Source organism: Perissodus microlepis, chromosome 23 (genome assembly GCF_051167445.1).
Source record: "Perissodus microlepis isolate ML-2025 ecotype Zambia chromosome 23, ASM5116744v1, whole genome shotgun sequence".
In the NCBI taxonomy this organism is placed as follows: Eukaryota; Metazoa; Chordata; class Actinopteri; order Cichliformes; family Cichlidae; genus Perissodus; species Perissodus microlepis.
Window position 1 is genome coordinate 6,303,104 of NC_140482.1, and position 14,435 is coordinate 6,317,538.

At 44.5% G+C, this 14,435-nt stretch overlaps 1 protein-coding gene across 11 annotated transcripts in view; it reads right to left on the reverse strand.

Moving 5' to 3' along the window:
- Positions 1-1,925: 1,925 nt before the first annotated feature.
- The window catches only part of LOC146360874 (mitogen-activated protein kinase kinase kinase kinase 4-like), a 36,373-nt gene continuing 23,863 nt past the window's right edge, over positions 1,926-14,435 (reverse strand). For 2 of the 11 annotated variants that reach the window (XM_084921068.1, XM_084921076.1), the window contains 16 exons: positions 13,324-13,590; positions 12,660-12,760; positions 12,053-12,192; positions 11,740-11,834; positions 10,101-10,279; positions 9,814-9,922; positions 9,218-9,526; positions 8,136-8,253; positions 7,862-8,032; positions 7,621-7,764; positions 7,379-7,513; positions 7,020-7,120; positions 6,785-6,934; positions 6,315-6,474; positions 5,233-5,372; positions 1,926-4,589 (listed from right to left, as the gene is read on the reverse strand). In XM_084921068.1, coding sequence (XP_084777194.1) covers positions 4,506-4,589; positions 5,233-5,372; positions 6,315-6,474; positions 6,785-6,934; positions 7,020-7,120; positions 7,379-7,513; positions 7,621-7,764; positions 7,862-8,032; positions 8,136-8,253; positions 9,218-9,526; positions 9,814-9,922; positions 10,101-10,279; positions 11,740-11,834; positions 12,053-12,192; positions 12,660-12,760; positions 13,324-13,590 — 2,403 coding nt within the window. In that variant the 3' untranslated portion in view covers positions 1,926-4,505. Of the gene's footprint in view, positions 4,590-5,232; positions 5,373-6,314; positions 6,475-6,784; positions 6,935-7,019; positions 7,121-7,378; positions 7,514-7,620; positions 7,765-7,861; positions 8,033-8,135; positions 8,254-9,217; positions 9,527-9,813; positions 9,944-10,100; positions 10,280-11,739; positions 11,835-12,052; positions 12,193-12,659; positions 12,761-13,323; positions 13,591-14,435 lie in introns of all 11 variants that reach the window. The other 9 variants (XM_084921066.1, XM_084921075.1, XM_084921070.1 and 6 more) reach the window with 8 other exon arrangements.

The window sequence follows — 14,435 nt, forward strand, 5'->3', positions numbered from 1 at the left end:
GTGCTAGGACCAATTCTGTTTACATTATACATGCTTCCCTTAGGCAACATCATTAGAAGACATAGCATACATTTTCACTGCTATGCAGATGACACCCAGCTCTATCTGTCCATGAAGCCAGATAACACACACCAATTAGTTAAACTGCAGGAATGTCTTAAAGACATAAAGACCTGGATGGCCGCTAACTTTCTGCTTCTTAATTCAGATAAAACTGAGGTTATTGTACTCGGCCCTGAAAATCTTAGAAATATGGTATCTAACCAGATTCATACTCTGGATGGCATTACCTTGGCCTCCAGTAACGCTGTGAGGAACCTTGGAGTCATTTTTGACCAGGACATGTCCTTCAACGCACATATTAAACAAATATGTAAGACTGCTTTCTTCCATTTGCGCAACATCTCTAAAATTAGAAATATCCTGTCTCAGAGTGACGCTGAAAAACTAGTTCATGCATTTATTACTTCCAGGCTGGACTACTGTAATTCATTATTATCAGGATGTCCAAAAAACTCACTGAAAAGCCTTCAGCTAATCCAAAATGCTGCAGCAAGAGTACTGACAGGGACTAGAAGGAGAGAGCATATTTCTCCTGTTTTGGCTTCCCTTCATTGGCTTCCTGTTAAGTCCAGAATTGAATTCAAAATCCTGCTCCTCACATACAAGGTCTTAAATAATCAGGCCCCATCTTATCTTAATGACCTTGTAGTACCATATCACCCTATTAGAGCACTTCGCTCTCGCTCTGCAGGCCTACTTGTTGTTCCTAGAGTATTTAAAAGTAGAATGGGAGGCAGAGCCTTCAGTTTTCAGGCCCCTCTTCTGTGGAACCAGCTTCCAGTTTGGATTCGGGAGACAGAAACTATCTCTACTTTTAAGATTAGGCTTAAAACTTTCCTTTTTGCTAAAGCATATAGTTAGGGCTGGACCAGGTGACCCTGAATCCTCCCTTAGTTATGCTGCAATAGACGTAGGCTGCCGGGGGATTCCCATGATGCATTGAGTTTTTCCTTTCCAGTCACCTTTCTCACTCACTATGTATTAATAGACCTCTCTGCATTGAATCATATCTGTTATTAACCTCTGTCTCTCTTCCACAGCATGTCTTTTATCCTGTCTTCCTTCTCTCACCCCAACCGGTCGCAGCAGATGGCCGCCCCTCCCTGAGCCTGGTTCTGCCGGAGGTTTCTTCCTGTTAAAAGGGAGTTCTTCCTTCCCACTGTCGCCAAAGTGCTTGCTCATAGGGGGTCATATGATTGTTGGGTTTTTCTCTGCATCTATGAAGCGCCTTGAGGCGACTTTTGTTGTGATTTGGCGCTATATAAATAAAATTGGATTGAATTGAATTGAATTAAATTCCTCAGGCACGGTGGTGGAGGGGTGATCATTTGGGCTTGTTTTACAGCCGCACGACCTGGGCACCTTGCAGTCACTGAGTTGACTATGAACTTCTGTGTACCAAAATGTGGGCATTTATCTGACAGCTAAGAGCATGTCCAAAATGTAGCTATGCAACAGGACAATGATCCCCAAGCACAGCAGTAATGCTACAACAGAACGGCAGAAAAACAAGAGAATCAAGCTATTGCAGTGGTCCAAAGTCCAGACCTCAGCCTGACTGAAAAGCTGTAGCAGGACCTTAAAACCTCAGTGAGAGGCGGTCAAAATTCATCCACAACAACGTGAGAGTCTGATGACATCCCACAAAAAAAGTTATTGCATATGAAGCTTCATATATCATTCAGTTATGTGGCTTCTGACAGTCACACGTGCGCCACTTTAAAAATCAACTGATGCAGATAAGCCAGGCAAGCCTCCTCTGTAGCTTCAAATGTAGAGTGTCATTTCTAATTCCCCCCCCCCACATTTAGTCCCACCTTAAACAAGCGCAGGCCCAGAAAGAGCAGCAGCATTTCTTAAACTTCTGTCTCCTTTTTATTTTATTTTCAATTTGTTGATGCAGCAGTAAATAATATTTACAGATTATGTTACAAAGAATGACGCAGCACTGTAAATTCCTTTTGATTTTATTCAATGAAAGAAAAAAAAAAAAAAAAAAAAACCTTCAAGAAAATACAGTAATTCCCATAGTACACACAGAGAGGACATAAATTAGAGGCATGGTAGAGAGACATCCGGGGGGGACGTGTCACCTGGCAGGTAGAAAACATTAGATCCGTGCTGCCACACAGCCAGGAGCGCACACACTCACACAGTGCACTAAGGAGGATGTAAAGGAAATCAGTGAAATTGACACTCTGGGCTTGGGTTATTCATAAAGTGAGCAAAAGTTGATTAATCCTGTACACAAACATCTAAATGAAAGTACAAAAAAAGGGATAATACAAAATACAAAAGAGGAGCAGTGGAGCGGGAGAAACCATAAATATTCATATCGATGCACATCGGTTTAACAAAACAACTGCTTCTGTAAACATTTTGAACATAAAGGTGTGCATTTAAAATAAAACCACTGCAGTCGCATATTTATCTGAAGGGTTACACATGATTGGAAACAACACTAATAAAAACTAAGCCAGAGTTTAAAAAAACAAAAGTATGCCACATGGTTTTGGCTGTCTGGAGCGGTTTTTCACACTATCAGAACATGTGATTCATTCATTTATGTTTTTGCCTTCTTTCTACACAAACGACAAGACTGAAAGAGACTTCTGCACCTCACAGCGGGTCTCCCCCTAAAGACAGCGAAGGCACCGCCCTTTAAAGAGTCCTATTATGAAGCTCTGTCATTCACACAGAAGCACAGCTGCAGGATGGACTCTACACTCAGCGGCGGGATGAGACTCATGTGAAGTGACAAACGAGTCTCGCCTTGTCGTTCGGGTTTCCGACAATGAGATGGGAAGAAAGAGCACGAAATAAAAATTATTTTATGGGAGCTCGGTTAAAGTAGCGCGTCTCTTTAATCCAGATTGGATGTGGCATGTCTGAAGGCGTCAAGAAAAAACAGAAGGAACATAAAAATAAATGAGGTCCAACATTGAGTCACACGGCTGCTTCAGACTAAAGTGTTCCTACCCTAAAATCTAAACGTCTTCACTTTTGAAGTAGTGGATTTTAGGTTTTTTTTAAGTTTTTTTTTTTGTTTAAATTGCTGGAAACTCCTCTAAGGCAACATTAAGTTGAAGTCTCCTTCAGAACGCAGATGATTGTAGATGTGAAAATGTCACAACAGTGCAGGTGGAGGACAATCAGCTGACCCTCCCTCCTTTCCTCTAAGTGAGATCTATACATGCTGCCCTCATTCTGCCCACTGGCCTCCATGCTACCTTAATGGCAACCTGCTAATTCACAGTTTATGCTAGCCCTACTTACAACTGATCTTAAAGGAAAAATCCACCTTAAAAAACACAAAACAACTATTTGTATTAAAACCTCACATTTCTGGGTCTATTTTGTCGGTGTGTGTTTCTATATTTCCAGTAGAACGACAGGTTCTGCAAAGGAGACAGATTAAAAGGAAAAGCCAGGATTTCATTACAAAATAAAAGCCCCTGAAGGGGAAAAAAAAAAAAAGAAAAAAAAAAAAGGTCAGGCTCTTGATGATAAATAGTGGATTCTTCCTTTAAAACTCATTTTTGTGTGTATTTCTGCATTCCTTATTTATGCGCAGCAAGTCACATATAAAATATACAGTGTGTTTAAAAAACAAAAACTGGGACTACCTTAGTTAATAACACCAAAGCAACATGCCGTCATAAAAAGGGCTACTTTTGTCCAACATGAGCTACAGCACAAGAGGAGGCGTGATAAAGCTGTTCTTGAAAAACCTGCGCGAGTCCGACGTTAGTATGCACAAACTCCAATATATCCAGTACCCTGTATTTAATGGATGCGTCGAGGAGGTCCCTTAAAAAAATCTTCACTTTCAGGAGGTTAAGGAAGAGAAAAAAAAAGTGAAGACGAAGAAGATTTACATGTCAAGCACCGTTCAATCTGTGGAACAAAGTGTAGTCGTAGTGTTGTAGTCACACACCTGACAGGACCGGGATTAAACACAGCTACACATTCAAGCTGTGGCAACACACACACACAAACACAGTCTTCTCTGATACGGTGACGGCTGTGTTTAGCGTTCTGCCCCCTCCCACTGGACAAACACATTTTGTCATACACTTACAAGATGCAAAGTTTTACTATGACATAAAGATATACCGTCAACAGGCAACAGATCCCGCGTCCCTCAGAGGGAGAGGAGGAGAATGGGGATCGGCTCGAAGGTCAGGCAACAAGGCCGGGGTTGGCGGGGGGAAGAAAAACCTGCAGGCGCCTCTAAATACATATCCACCCCTAGCTTCTGTTCATGATTACAGTCTAATCCGTTGTTTGGCTGCCCGAGGACATAAGTGGAAGCCGCCTCCTCAGAAAATGCTTCTCCAGCTTGGGCTTTAAAACGTCTTCGTCGGTCGTAGTCGCAATAGTCATCTGTTGGTCGCTGCTTAGGTAATGGTTGTCATATCGGCTGACGGCGCGGCACGTCTCTACCAGCTCATGAGGGATGTGCGTCCCAGGGTCATGAAATATACTTGGCTGGCACCTCCAGGACGCACAGAGGCAAAGAAGACCTGAAATTGAAAGAATACACTGAGTGAAATGGTGTTTGGTGGTCGTGCCAGGCTACCAACAGTAGATTAGTAATAGTAGAGTAGATGTTAAAATAAAATGTTAAAGAAATCTATGAGGTGACCTGAAGAGGGCGATGAATAAGATATTCCCTCACCGTTTCCCTCCCCTCATCTCCAACTGGTCATGGCAGATGGCCCCCCTCCCTGAGACTGCAACTGTTAAGAGTGTTTTTCCCTCCTACTGTCACCAAGTGTTTGCTCATAGGAGATCACCTGATTGTTGGGGTTTCTCTGCATTATTGCAGGGCTATTACCTCACAATATTAAGCGCCTTGAGTGTCGAGCACTTTTGCATGGGAGAGACGGCAAATATTAGCAAGTTAAGACTGAATGCTGTGATTAAAGGTTCTTCAGCAGTATCGGTTAAAGGGTGTGCACTTGTGTAACCAGCAAAACTGATTTGTTTTTCAGTTGAATTTTACAGGTTATTGGTGACATTAAAGGTGGAACAGTTTTGAAATGATTTATTGCAGTATTGTGTTTTCAACAACAAAAACCTGATATATTATTAGGGGTGTGTTCACATTTATCTCCACTGTATAGAGAGAAACAGGAGGGATGAAGAAAGGAAGGATGTTTTCACCTTGTCATTCCTCTCACAAAGGAACTTGAGTCTCTGGGCTCTCTTGTGCATGAAGACTCCGTCAAGGTGGCCCGTCTCCACTGAGCGGATCTCTATAGCCTTCTCACCCCAGCCCATGATCTGGTTTGACCTAATGTAGGCTGCACAAGCACAGAAAGGGGGAAAGGAGGGTAAGTAGCTGTTAAAAAAAAAAAAAAAAAAAAAAAAAAAGCTGTAAAAATTCAAACAACGTGTCATTTTACTTGTGAATACTTCTAATGATAAATGTAATACTTTTACATATTGATAAAAAAAAGAAGCTATTAAACAAAAGTGTCTAAAATCAAGTGAAACCTCGACTGCTGTTGGAGTGTAATCGAATGCATCAAGTGAAGCTGCTGCTGCGCTTTTCACATCTGATTGTTTTATTCTGAAGGTTGAACCTTCACTCTGCTGCACACTGAAGTTGCCAGCATCATTTGCACCATTGCTTTTAGAGTTGGGAGATCACTTCTCCCAGTAAAATAATCAGAAGTCTCTAAACACGGGACTTTTCAGTACTGCAGACACTCTTCACTCAGGGCGTTTTCACACCTACAGATTTTTTTACTCTGGTCCAAATCAGCTGATAAGTTTGTAAACTTGTAGCTTTTCCCTGTGGTTTGGTTTGTTTTCAGAAAAATCCAAGCAGACCAAAATGTTTCACTGCAAGCCACATGAGAATGTTCTGTCCGCTCACTGGCCAGACGTATCTGGGGTGGGAGCAAGAAAAGTAAATACAGGAAGAAGGTGCTGTGTGAGAAAACAGAGTTTACAATCATTTCTTGGTTAGTTGCTAGCCTGTATAGACCTTTGCGCATCTATAGTAGCTACCTGCACTGAGAATACAAAGCATACGTTGCTATGAGATATTTTTTAGCCCTTGTAACATGTTCTGAGTGGGCTCGTATCACGTTCACACCATAAATATAGTTTGTTTGGAACCACACTGAGACCACCTCCTGCAAAGGGTCTCGGTGCGGTTGTTTTTGTGCATACCAGAGTGCGATTCAGATTTTTCTGACCTCTGGCATCATGATGAGAAATATCTGCTTTTCACTTACCCACTGAAGTTGGCATTTCTCCCCACTGCAGCACCACATCCTTGGTGATGCGTCCGTAGGTGTTGACGTAGACGCCCTCGTCCTCGTAACACACCAGCAGCTCAATCCCATCAGTGTTGGGCAAGATGATGATGGCGTGGCACTGAATATTGGTTTGGATCTGAGGATGAAATGGAGGAAACGGTAAGAGATTTTCAAGAGTCCCTTCACCGCCAGTCGCAGCAGATAGCCGCCCCTCACTGAGCCTGGCTCTGCTGGAGTTTGTCCTTTGCACTGTCACTAAAGGCTTGCTCATAGGGGCATAGGGGGTCGTTTAATTGTGGAGTTCTCTCTCCATTATTGTAGGTCTTTACCTTATAATATAAAGTTGAGGCGACTGTTATGATTTGGCATTGTAGAAATAAAACTGAATTCAAATTTAGAAAATGCAAAACACAAGACGTAATCAGTCTGCATCAGTTCGCACATACATGTGTGGGCAGGTAGATGTCGTAGACGGCACCAGAGTCCACATCCACAGCGTGGAAGCCTGAACAGGAACCGTAGATGACCTTTAACCTCTGACCTTCCTCCACCGTCAAGTCAACCAGCAGAGGTTTGTGCACCAGGTCACCAAAAGACTAAAGAAAAAAGTCAGAAGAAAGTCAGCCTGAAAGCAGTCAGCCACCTGCAGGTAGAATGACACCTGTTAGAGAACATGCTTACCTTAAAGGCCATGAACTTGTGATAAGGTTTGGGCGCCCATGCGTAGACCTCCACAGAGTTCTTCAAAGCCAGCACCAAGAATTTAATTCTCTCGTACTTCACTGGAATAACAAGTAGGTGGCGAGTTAATCGTGGGTGATGGCTCCTATGGTGATCTATGTGGATATTTTTTAAATTCTCGGACTTTGCTAGAGCAGCTTTGCATGATTCAAAATTCAAAATAAGCCTTATTTATCTTATACTGGGCCTCAGAGCAACCTCTGAGCTCTAAGCTGTTCAGCTTTAAGCCCTTTTATGCCCCCTCTCCCTTCAAGGCACCATTTCCTTTTTCCTGTACATCTGAGCTTTAGGAAACGTACCAACTTTGTAGTGGACACAGCCCTCCAGGTCGCCCACATTGACCCACCCCTGCTTCTTCTCCACCTCAGGGTCATTGTGCAAAATCTTGTTTCGAAGCCATGACAGGTAATACACTCGCAGCTTGTTCTTTTTGCCTGCAGGAGGGAGGAAACAACAAAAAAAAAAAAATCCATCTATCCAAAACTTTACTGACTAAAAATGAATCTGAATCGAGACTTTCTGGTTGGCACGTGTGCTCTACCTGATATGGTCACCAGGACGTTAAGTCCCTCTAGGACGTCCATCTGCTGGATGCGTCGACGGTTGATCAGAGGGTAGACCTTACCCTGACCGCTTCGGTCCAGCAGCATCAGACCGCTCTCTGTTCCCACCAGCAGATTTACTCCTGGAAGAGCAACAGGCACAAACATACGTCACTGCTGATAGGTTTTCATCCATCTGTGGGGCATCACAGTAACTCCATATTTTTGAAGTTGACTCACCCCAGAGTGCCGCACACAGGATCTCAGAGTTGAACCTCTTCTTGTACTTGCGAATCTCCGGGGTGTCGCTCGGTGGACGAGTGTTGACCGGGTTGACGTTAACCACTGAGCCTTTACGGGATGGGTCGGACCGCAGCTGATCTGACAGGCGCCCGTCTTGCCCAAATCCAGCTGGAAAGGGAAAGCAGAGGCAGTGCACATTAACTTTGCAGATAGCAGAGAGGAATTAGTGTTGAAGATGCATTTTTGCAGTGGGCTGTATATCCAGACTTACCCATGTTGTTGAGGGAGCTCCCGCTGGATGGAGATATCTGCAGCAGACGCGGGTCGATGAAGGGAGTGAACGAGGAGGAAGACTTGTGTTTGGACATGGAGTTGCTCTCCGACTGCGACTGGTGGAGATATCGGATATTTAGAAAACCTAGAGCTCAAAACATTCCCAATAAAATAACTTAAAATGCACCGAGCTGAAACATGAATCAAACTTGATTTGTTACAGTGATTTGTAATTCCTAAGAACGACTGTTTATTTAAACGGCAGCAGAGGCCCCTCAGGTTTGAGCTTATGAGTTACAGCTCTACCTCTGGGGTCTCGTTAAACAACATCCAGCTCAAATGCCTTCAAAACCACATTTTTACAGCACAACTGGGAACAAAGTCCCCCCACCACCCACCCCGGAAAAAAAGCAAACGAAAAAGATTAAGTGCAGTTATGTTAATTGTTTTGATGTTAGTGAAGGCACAAAATATGTCAGAGAGGACAAACATGTGCAACAAGAAGAAAAAAAATGTGTTGAAGGAAACATTAAGTGATCCAAACACAGGCTGCTGTGAACTGTTAGAGAGGAGAAGAAAAAAAGCTGCTCTTAATGAAGCACAGACACACAAGGATACTCCACCACCCAAGACGCAAGTTGTTTGCAAGGTAGTGCTGCTCTATAAATGGGACATTTATCTTAGAAATATTCATACAAATCCCAAGAAGCTCGGGCTTTAGTTTCCTGCGTGTTATGAGCACGTTGTGCCACAAGGAGGCGCCAGTGTTAGCACAGTGTAATGCAGTGAGGTGCGGGAGGGGAAAGGAGGTTGCAGCAGCTCAGAAGATTCAAACCAGCCGAGTGAAGAGTGAGCAGAGAAGAGGAAGTGTGAAGCCAGCAGGACATGGAGGAGGAGAGGATGCAGGGCAGGCAACCCAGGAATGGACAGCTGACGTGTACAGACCGAGATGGAGGTTTGCATTTTATAGCCGTCACAATAAACCTGATACCATTTTTTTAAGCTATACAAAAAGTCTGCACATTTTTGCTACTGCCCACTCCTCAGCTGTTTGCCCTTAGTTGTGTGATGGGGACATACCTCTATGGCAGTGAGCTCATCCAAAGAGATCTGTGGGGATACTGCAGGACTGGCATGGCTAGATGATGAGGGTAAGGAGGAAGAGGTAGTGGTGGTGGAAGAGGAGGAGGAGGAGGAGAAGGAAGGGATGGTTGTGGAAGAGGAAGTGGAATGATGGCTCTGCTGGATAAGGTCTGGTAGGTGGTGTATGCGGCCCGGAAAGCCGTTTTTCTCTAGCGGGCCGCGACCAGGGGGCTGGGGTTGGCCGTGGCCAGCCGAGGAAGGGGAGGAAGATGAGAGAGTGACCAACCGCTTTATGTCAGCTGTGCTCTGGAAGCAAGAACAGGCACACTTGGGCTCAAGCAAGCAGGTGGGAAAGAAGGTGGAGCTGTGTGTCTGGCTGCTAGCCTGCTGCAGCAACCTGACATATTAAGATTATTCATCTTCAAATGTGAAAGCCTATGAAATGGCATGATCATATGCAGGAACAACGAAGAAATTGTGGAGAATGAGTAGTTAAAACAACACTGACGCTGGACAGAGAAAATTTTAAACTACATTCCTAATCAGCACCACCAATCGGTCAAAATCAGGCACCACCGGCCCGTCCTTCTTACCTGTCTGATGACCAGTGTGCCATCCTTGGAGGGTGTGGTTGCCTGTTCGCTTTCCGAGTCTTCGACCAGCATGGTTTTAGCAGACTCCGTCTCGCCGTTACTCACTCTCCTGCGGAAGCCATGGGGATATCTGATGTCCCATAACCAGACCAGAGTTAAACCAGCAGTCATGCAGATAAGCCATGCAGCACTGATTGGTATTTAACTGCAGCTCAACATGTTTGAACATTATCTTTATACTTCAACACAAAATACTAAATTAATAAAAGAGGCATCAGGTGTATTACCCAGCTTTGGAGTCCTCGGCCCCTGAGGTGGACTCTTCTCCTGCCTCCTGGTCCACCTCTTCCTCGTCCTCCTCGTCGGTCGTGCCCGACTCGTCACTGGAGGAGGAGTAGTCTGTGACCTTGTGAGGAGGTCGCACATCGTCGACTGCGCGCAGCTCCTTGGCGAGCGCTGTCAGGTCCTGAAAGCAGCAGCGAAGGTTTTAGACGTGCTGACAGGTCAACCTGCGAGCTCAGGTCCATTTCTCAGCTTTGGTGCAAGTTGCATTCGGCCTGAAGCAACGGCGCTAAGACCACTAATGTGGTCCCATTTCTGGGTGGTCCTGTTTGGTTCATACTAATGCATTTTTAGTTGGCTTAGATTTTTCAGCACAAAAAGAAACTGCACCAAAGAGGACAAACACTCCAAGTTTAAAAACTCCCTCCATAACAGAGGTTGCCCAGACAACGCATCAATATGATAGACTGAGCACACAAAGTGGACCTATTGTGCCTTTTGGCTGAATGATGTCATAGGGTGCACAGATACCCTCCCCCCCACCCATTATCTTCATCTAAGGCACACAGAAGCTCCACCCACCTACTGTTCAAACATCCTACTTAGGGAGGAGCAGCCAATCAGAAGAAAGCTGGCTTTAAAAGGGAGAACAGCTAAAAGTACAAAGCTACACTGGCAGACTTCAAGACTACAAATATTGAGTCTGAAATGAGCAGACTAGGTCCACTTTAAATAAAAAGGCACAACAGGATATCGTACTGTAGACAGTCTGAAATCTGAATCCCTCCTCGGTTCAAGGAACTGTTTATGTTTCTACTTCGTCTCTTTCACTTATGGGTACAAACCTGTACCGTCTTTTTCCATCTTTTAAACAACCTTCATTTAGTCTGACCTCTAGGAAACGGTGAAGTAAGCAGCATGTTGTATGGGGGAATGTCAGATTACTAAAGAGCCTCTTTCTGTGGCCTAAATGAGTGTTTCACCTCGTCCTCCTTAACATGCTTGTCCTCTTCATTTTCCCTCGCCCCTTTGTCATAATATAGTCGCATAAGCTTGTAAAAAGAGCAAGAAAAAGAAGGGGGGGATACTTCCGTGCTTCCAAGCCACAGTTTATCCACAAACAAACAGGTGATCGCGAGCCATTCTGACAAGTACAAGGGAACACAGGAGGGGCGTGTTTGCATTCAAATGTGGTTGCATTCAAATCTAGGAGCAGGAAGCTGCGGTGCAGGGTTAACCCTCCTTTTGTCTTGTGCATTTTTCTTGAGAGCAAGCAAAAAAAAGTGGAGGCGTATGGAAAGGTGCCAGGGGACGGTAAAGGCAGAAATAAAATAGTGAGCCAATCTCCGCAAAAGGAGCAAATGCCTTTTATCTGAAATCTTTATCGTGTAATGCCATGAGCAATGCATGAGCAATGGTGCAGGCATAGCAGAGGTGAGATTATGTAATCTCAGTTAATAGGCTTACCACATCACCCTAAGCAAGGCACCCCACCCAAACAATCGGGAAGCATTGGATTCACGTAAGGTTCCCACACCAGGTGGTTGGATAATTGGAGCAGTGGAAAACAGAGCAAAGTGGGAAAAACTGTTTTCACCTATTCATTTTCAAGTTTAACCAGCACTCGAGTAACAGTGGACTTACAGCTGGTCGAGTGGGCCTGGCGACGTTCTTTTCATCCTGTTTCTTGGAAACGTTTTCAGGCCGCTGCAGAGGCGATCCTTCAGATTTGGAGGAAGCTTTGTGGAAATGAAAGGAAATGGCGTTAGTGAGGGGAGACCGAAGAGAGCTGGATGTGCAAAGGCGCTTTAATTGGCAAAAAAACAAAAAAAACAAAACTTATTTGAGCACAAGCTCAGAGGATGGCATTTGAGCCAGATTTGTATAATTATGGTAATAATCCTAATCCGCTAATAAGCAGTCGGTAGGGTTAGTGATATGTAGCCGAGAACAGTACCAGGGGACTCACAGCGTGGCCTGAAACGGTCCCCAGGACTGGCCTGGGAGCTGGAGTTGGAGGACCCGGACGAGCTGCCGCTGCCTGGCCGGGACTGCAGCTTCTCCACTCGATCCCACAGCGGACGCTGCTCCATGTTACTGTGACGAGGAAGAACAAGCACAGTGGAAACAAACCCAACTCCACTGTCAGTGTATCGTGTGATATGTTAACATTTAGTCCCTACCCTCCCTGCGCTTTTCAGGATGCGCTACATATATTTTTGTGATTTTGATCGTACTAATTCAAGCCAAACTTGGATTAGTGGGAGTTTACATCACTGCAAAATCAAAGCACAATTTTTTGCATTTTATATGCAAACATAACCAACTTATAAATATTAATCTGCAATATTATAAGCAGTCATAATATTATGTCTTAATAATCTGTCTTTTCTACCATTTGTTTTTATTTTCTGAAACTCTATTTTGAGAGGTACCCCTATGTAGGGGAGGGGTTACTGTTTTGGCTTTTACAACTTTTAACAGCGTCCATGTGAGCAGCTCTCTTAGATAGACCACATCCACATAATCCAAAAGTGAGACACGCCTGAGGTCTCTTTACCCACCTGCCTGCGTTCCTCTGTCCGCCCTGATTGCTGGGCTGTGAAGGCAGAGGGGACTCTCTACGTGACAGTACAGGAGACCTGGATGTTGTCCTCACCGGTACCTGGGAGACAAGTATTTGATGATCATGACAAATCAATATGTTCCTAAAAACAATCACCTAATAGGAAAACAGTGTCATCAAACAAGGGAGCTTATCCTCTGGTTCAGGCTCATGCTAATCAGTGGGCATACATTGGGATTTGAAGCTGAAGTGGAAATCAGCCAAGAATTTAAAAACTGCCCTAGTTTGACCACTGAAACAGAGATAATCTTAGGGCGTAGCTGAACACAGCAGAGCAGAGAACACCCCCACAACACACTGAGAGCGATTTAGATTAGAGGAATGTGCGGTTTTATTTCTCATTCATGATTTTGAATGAGCGATGGGGTAATCTGTCAGCCCAGAAATTCAAAGTTGCTCTGATTCATTTGAATATGCCCTCACAGCAGTTTTAAGTGTTAACAAGTGAGACTAGATGCAGCAAGGCAGACGCACACAGCCAGGAGGAGGCTGAACAGCATGCTATGTAAAAGTGGATGAGAGGAAGTGAGCGATGGAGGAGAGATTTGAAGGCTGGGTGTGGGAGGAGGGGGGGGGAAGGCAGCAGTCCCCCGGCACCTTACCTTGGGAGGGACCTCCTCGCTGCTGGCCTGATGTTCAAGCCTAGCCTGAGGGTGGTGGAGGGGAGGTTGGGGTTGGGGATCTGTGCGTGCAGGCGATGGGTGGTGGTGGTGATGGTGGGGGTCCTGGGAGCGCAGGTGGAGTTGTGCAAAGCTAGAGGCCACACCGCCGGACTCGCTGAAGGACTGAGAGCGGGCAACCACGGGCGGAGGAGGAGAGGGGGCAGCGCTGTTGCTGCTCTTTAGAGCAGCCAGGTGAGACCACTGGACCTTTTTGGGAGTCAGGAAGAGGAAGAGCAGGGGGGAGGGGGTGAAACAAGCAGACAACACAGTGAGACATGAGGGAAGATGCGTGTGGCTTTTTACATAATGTACACATGCACACGGCAGACAGCACAACACGAAACAATGACTTTTTCACTCTTCAGTCTGCGTTTTGTTTTTGTTTTTTTACAGGAATCAACCATTTGAAGAAAGAGGAGCCTGTGTCGGTATGATAAATATGAAGCTTCTGTTTCAAAAGTGTCATTCCAAATTACACATTACAATTTCTGAGCTTTAAAAAAAGGTTATGTTGCAATCAGCCTATCCCAGCTTTTCTGCTGAGTAACATACACAAGTAGTGCATTTTGCAGAAGTCTGCTGCAAGCAGAGCATCTAATTGCTTTTGCAATAAGCCACTGCCATCAGTACTTGTTTTATATTCATGTTGTGAACCGACAATTCGATTTTTTAATGTGCAAAGAGTCTTTACTGAGGAAGAGAAAAACGGAAAAAACAAAACAAAAACACTTTTATTCACAAAAATCCTCAAAGTGAAGAAAAGCTTGTTTCAAATTCTCTCAAATGTATTAAAAATAAAAAAAACAAATGTAACAGATTTTTACTCCTCAGACACACAAACATGAGTTTAAGCAAAGTTAAGCTGAATTCTGCTTAGCTCATCTTACAAACAAAAAACCCACAAATCTGGTGCCATGTCTCCCCCCCCAAAGATTGTAAAGTGCAGCAGATTTACTGAAAAGGTTACGGCTGCTATATGGCTGTTCTTCTCCTCTAATTTAGTGTTGATTCGACAGAAATTGAACTGTCAGCGTGTGCTGGAGTTTTTTAAA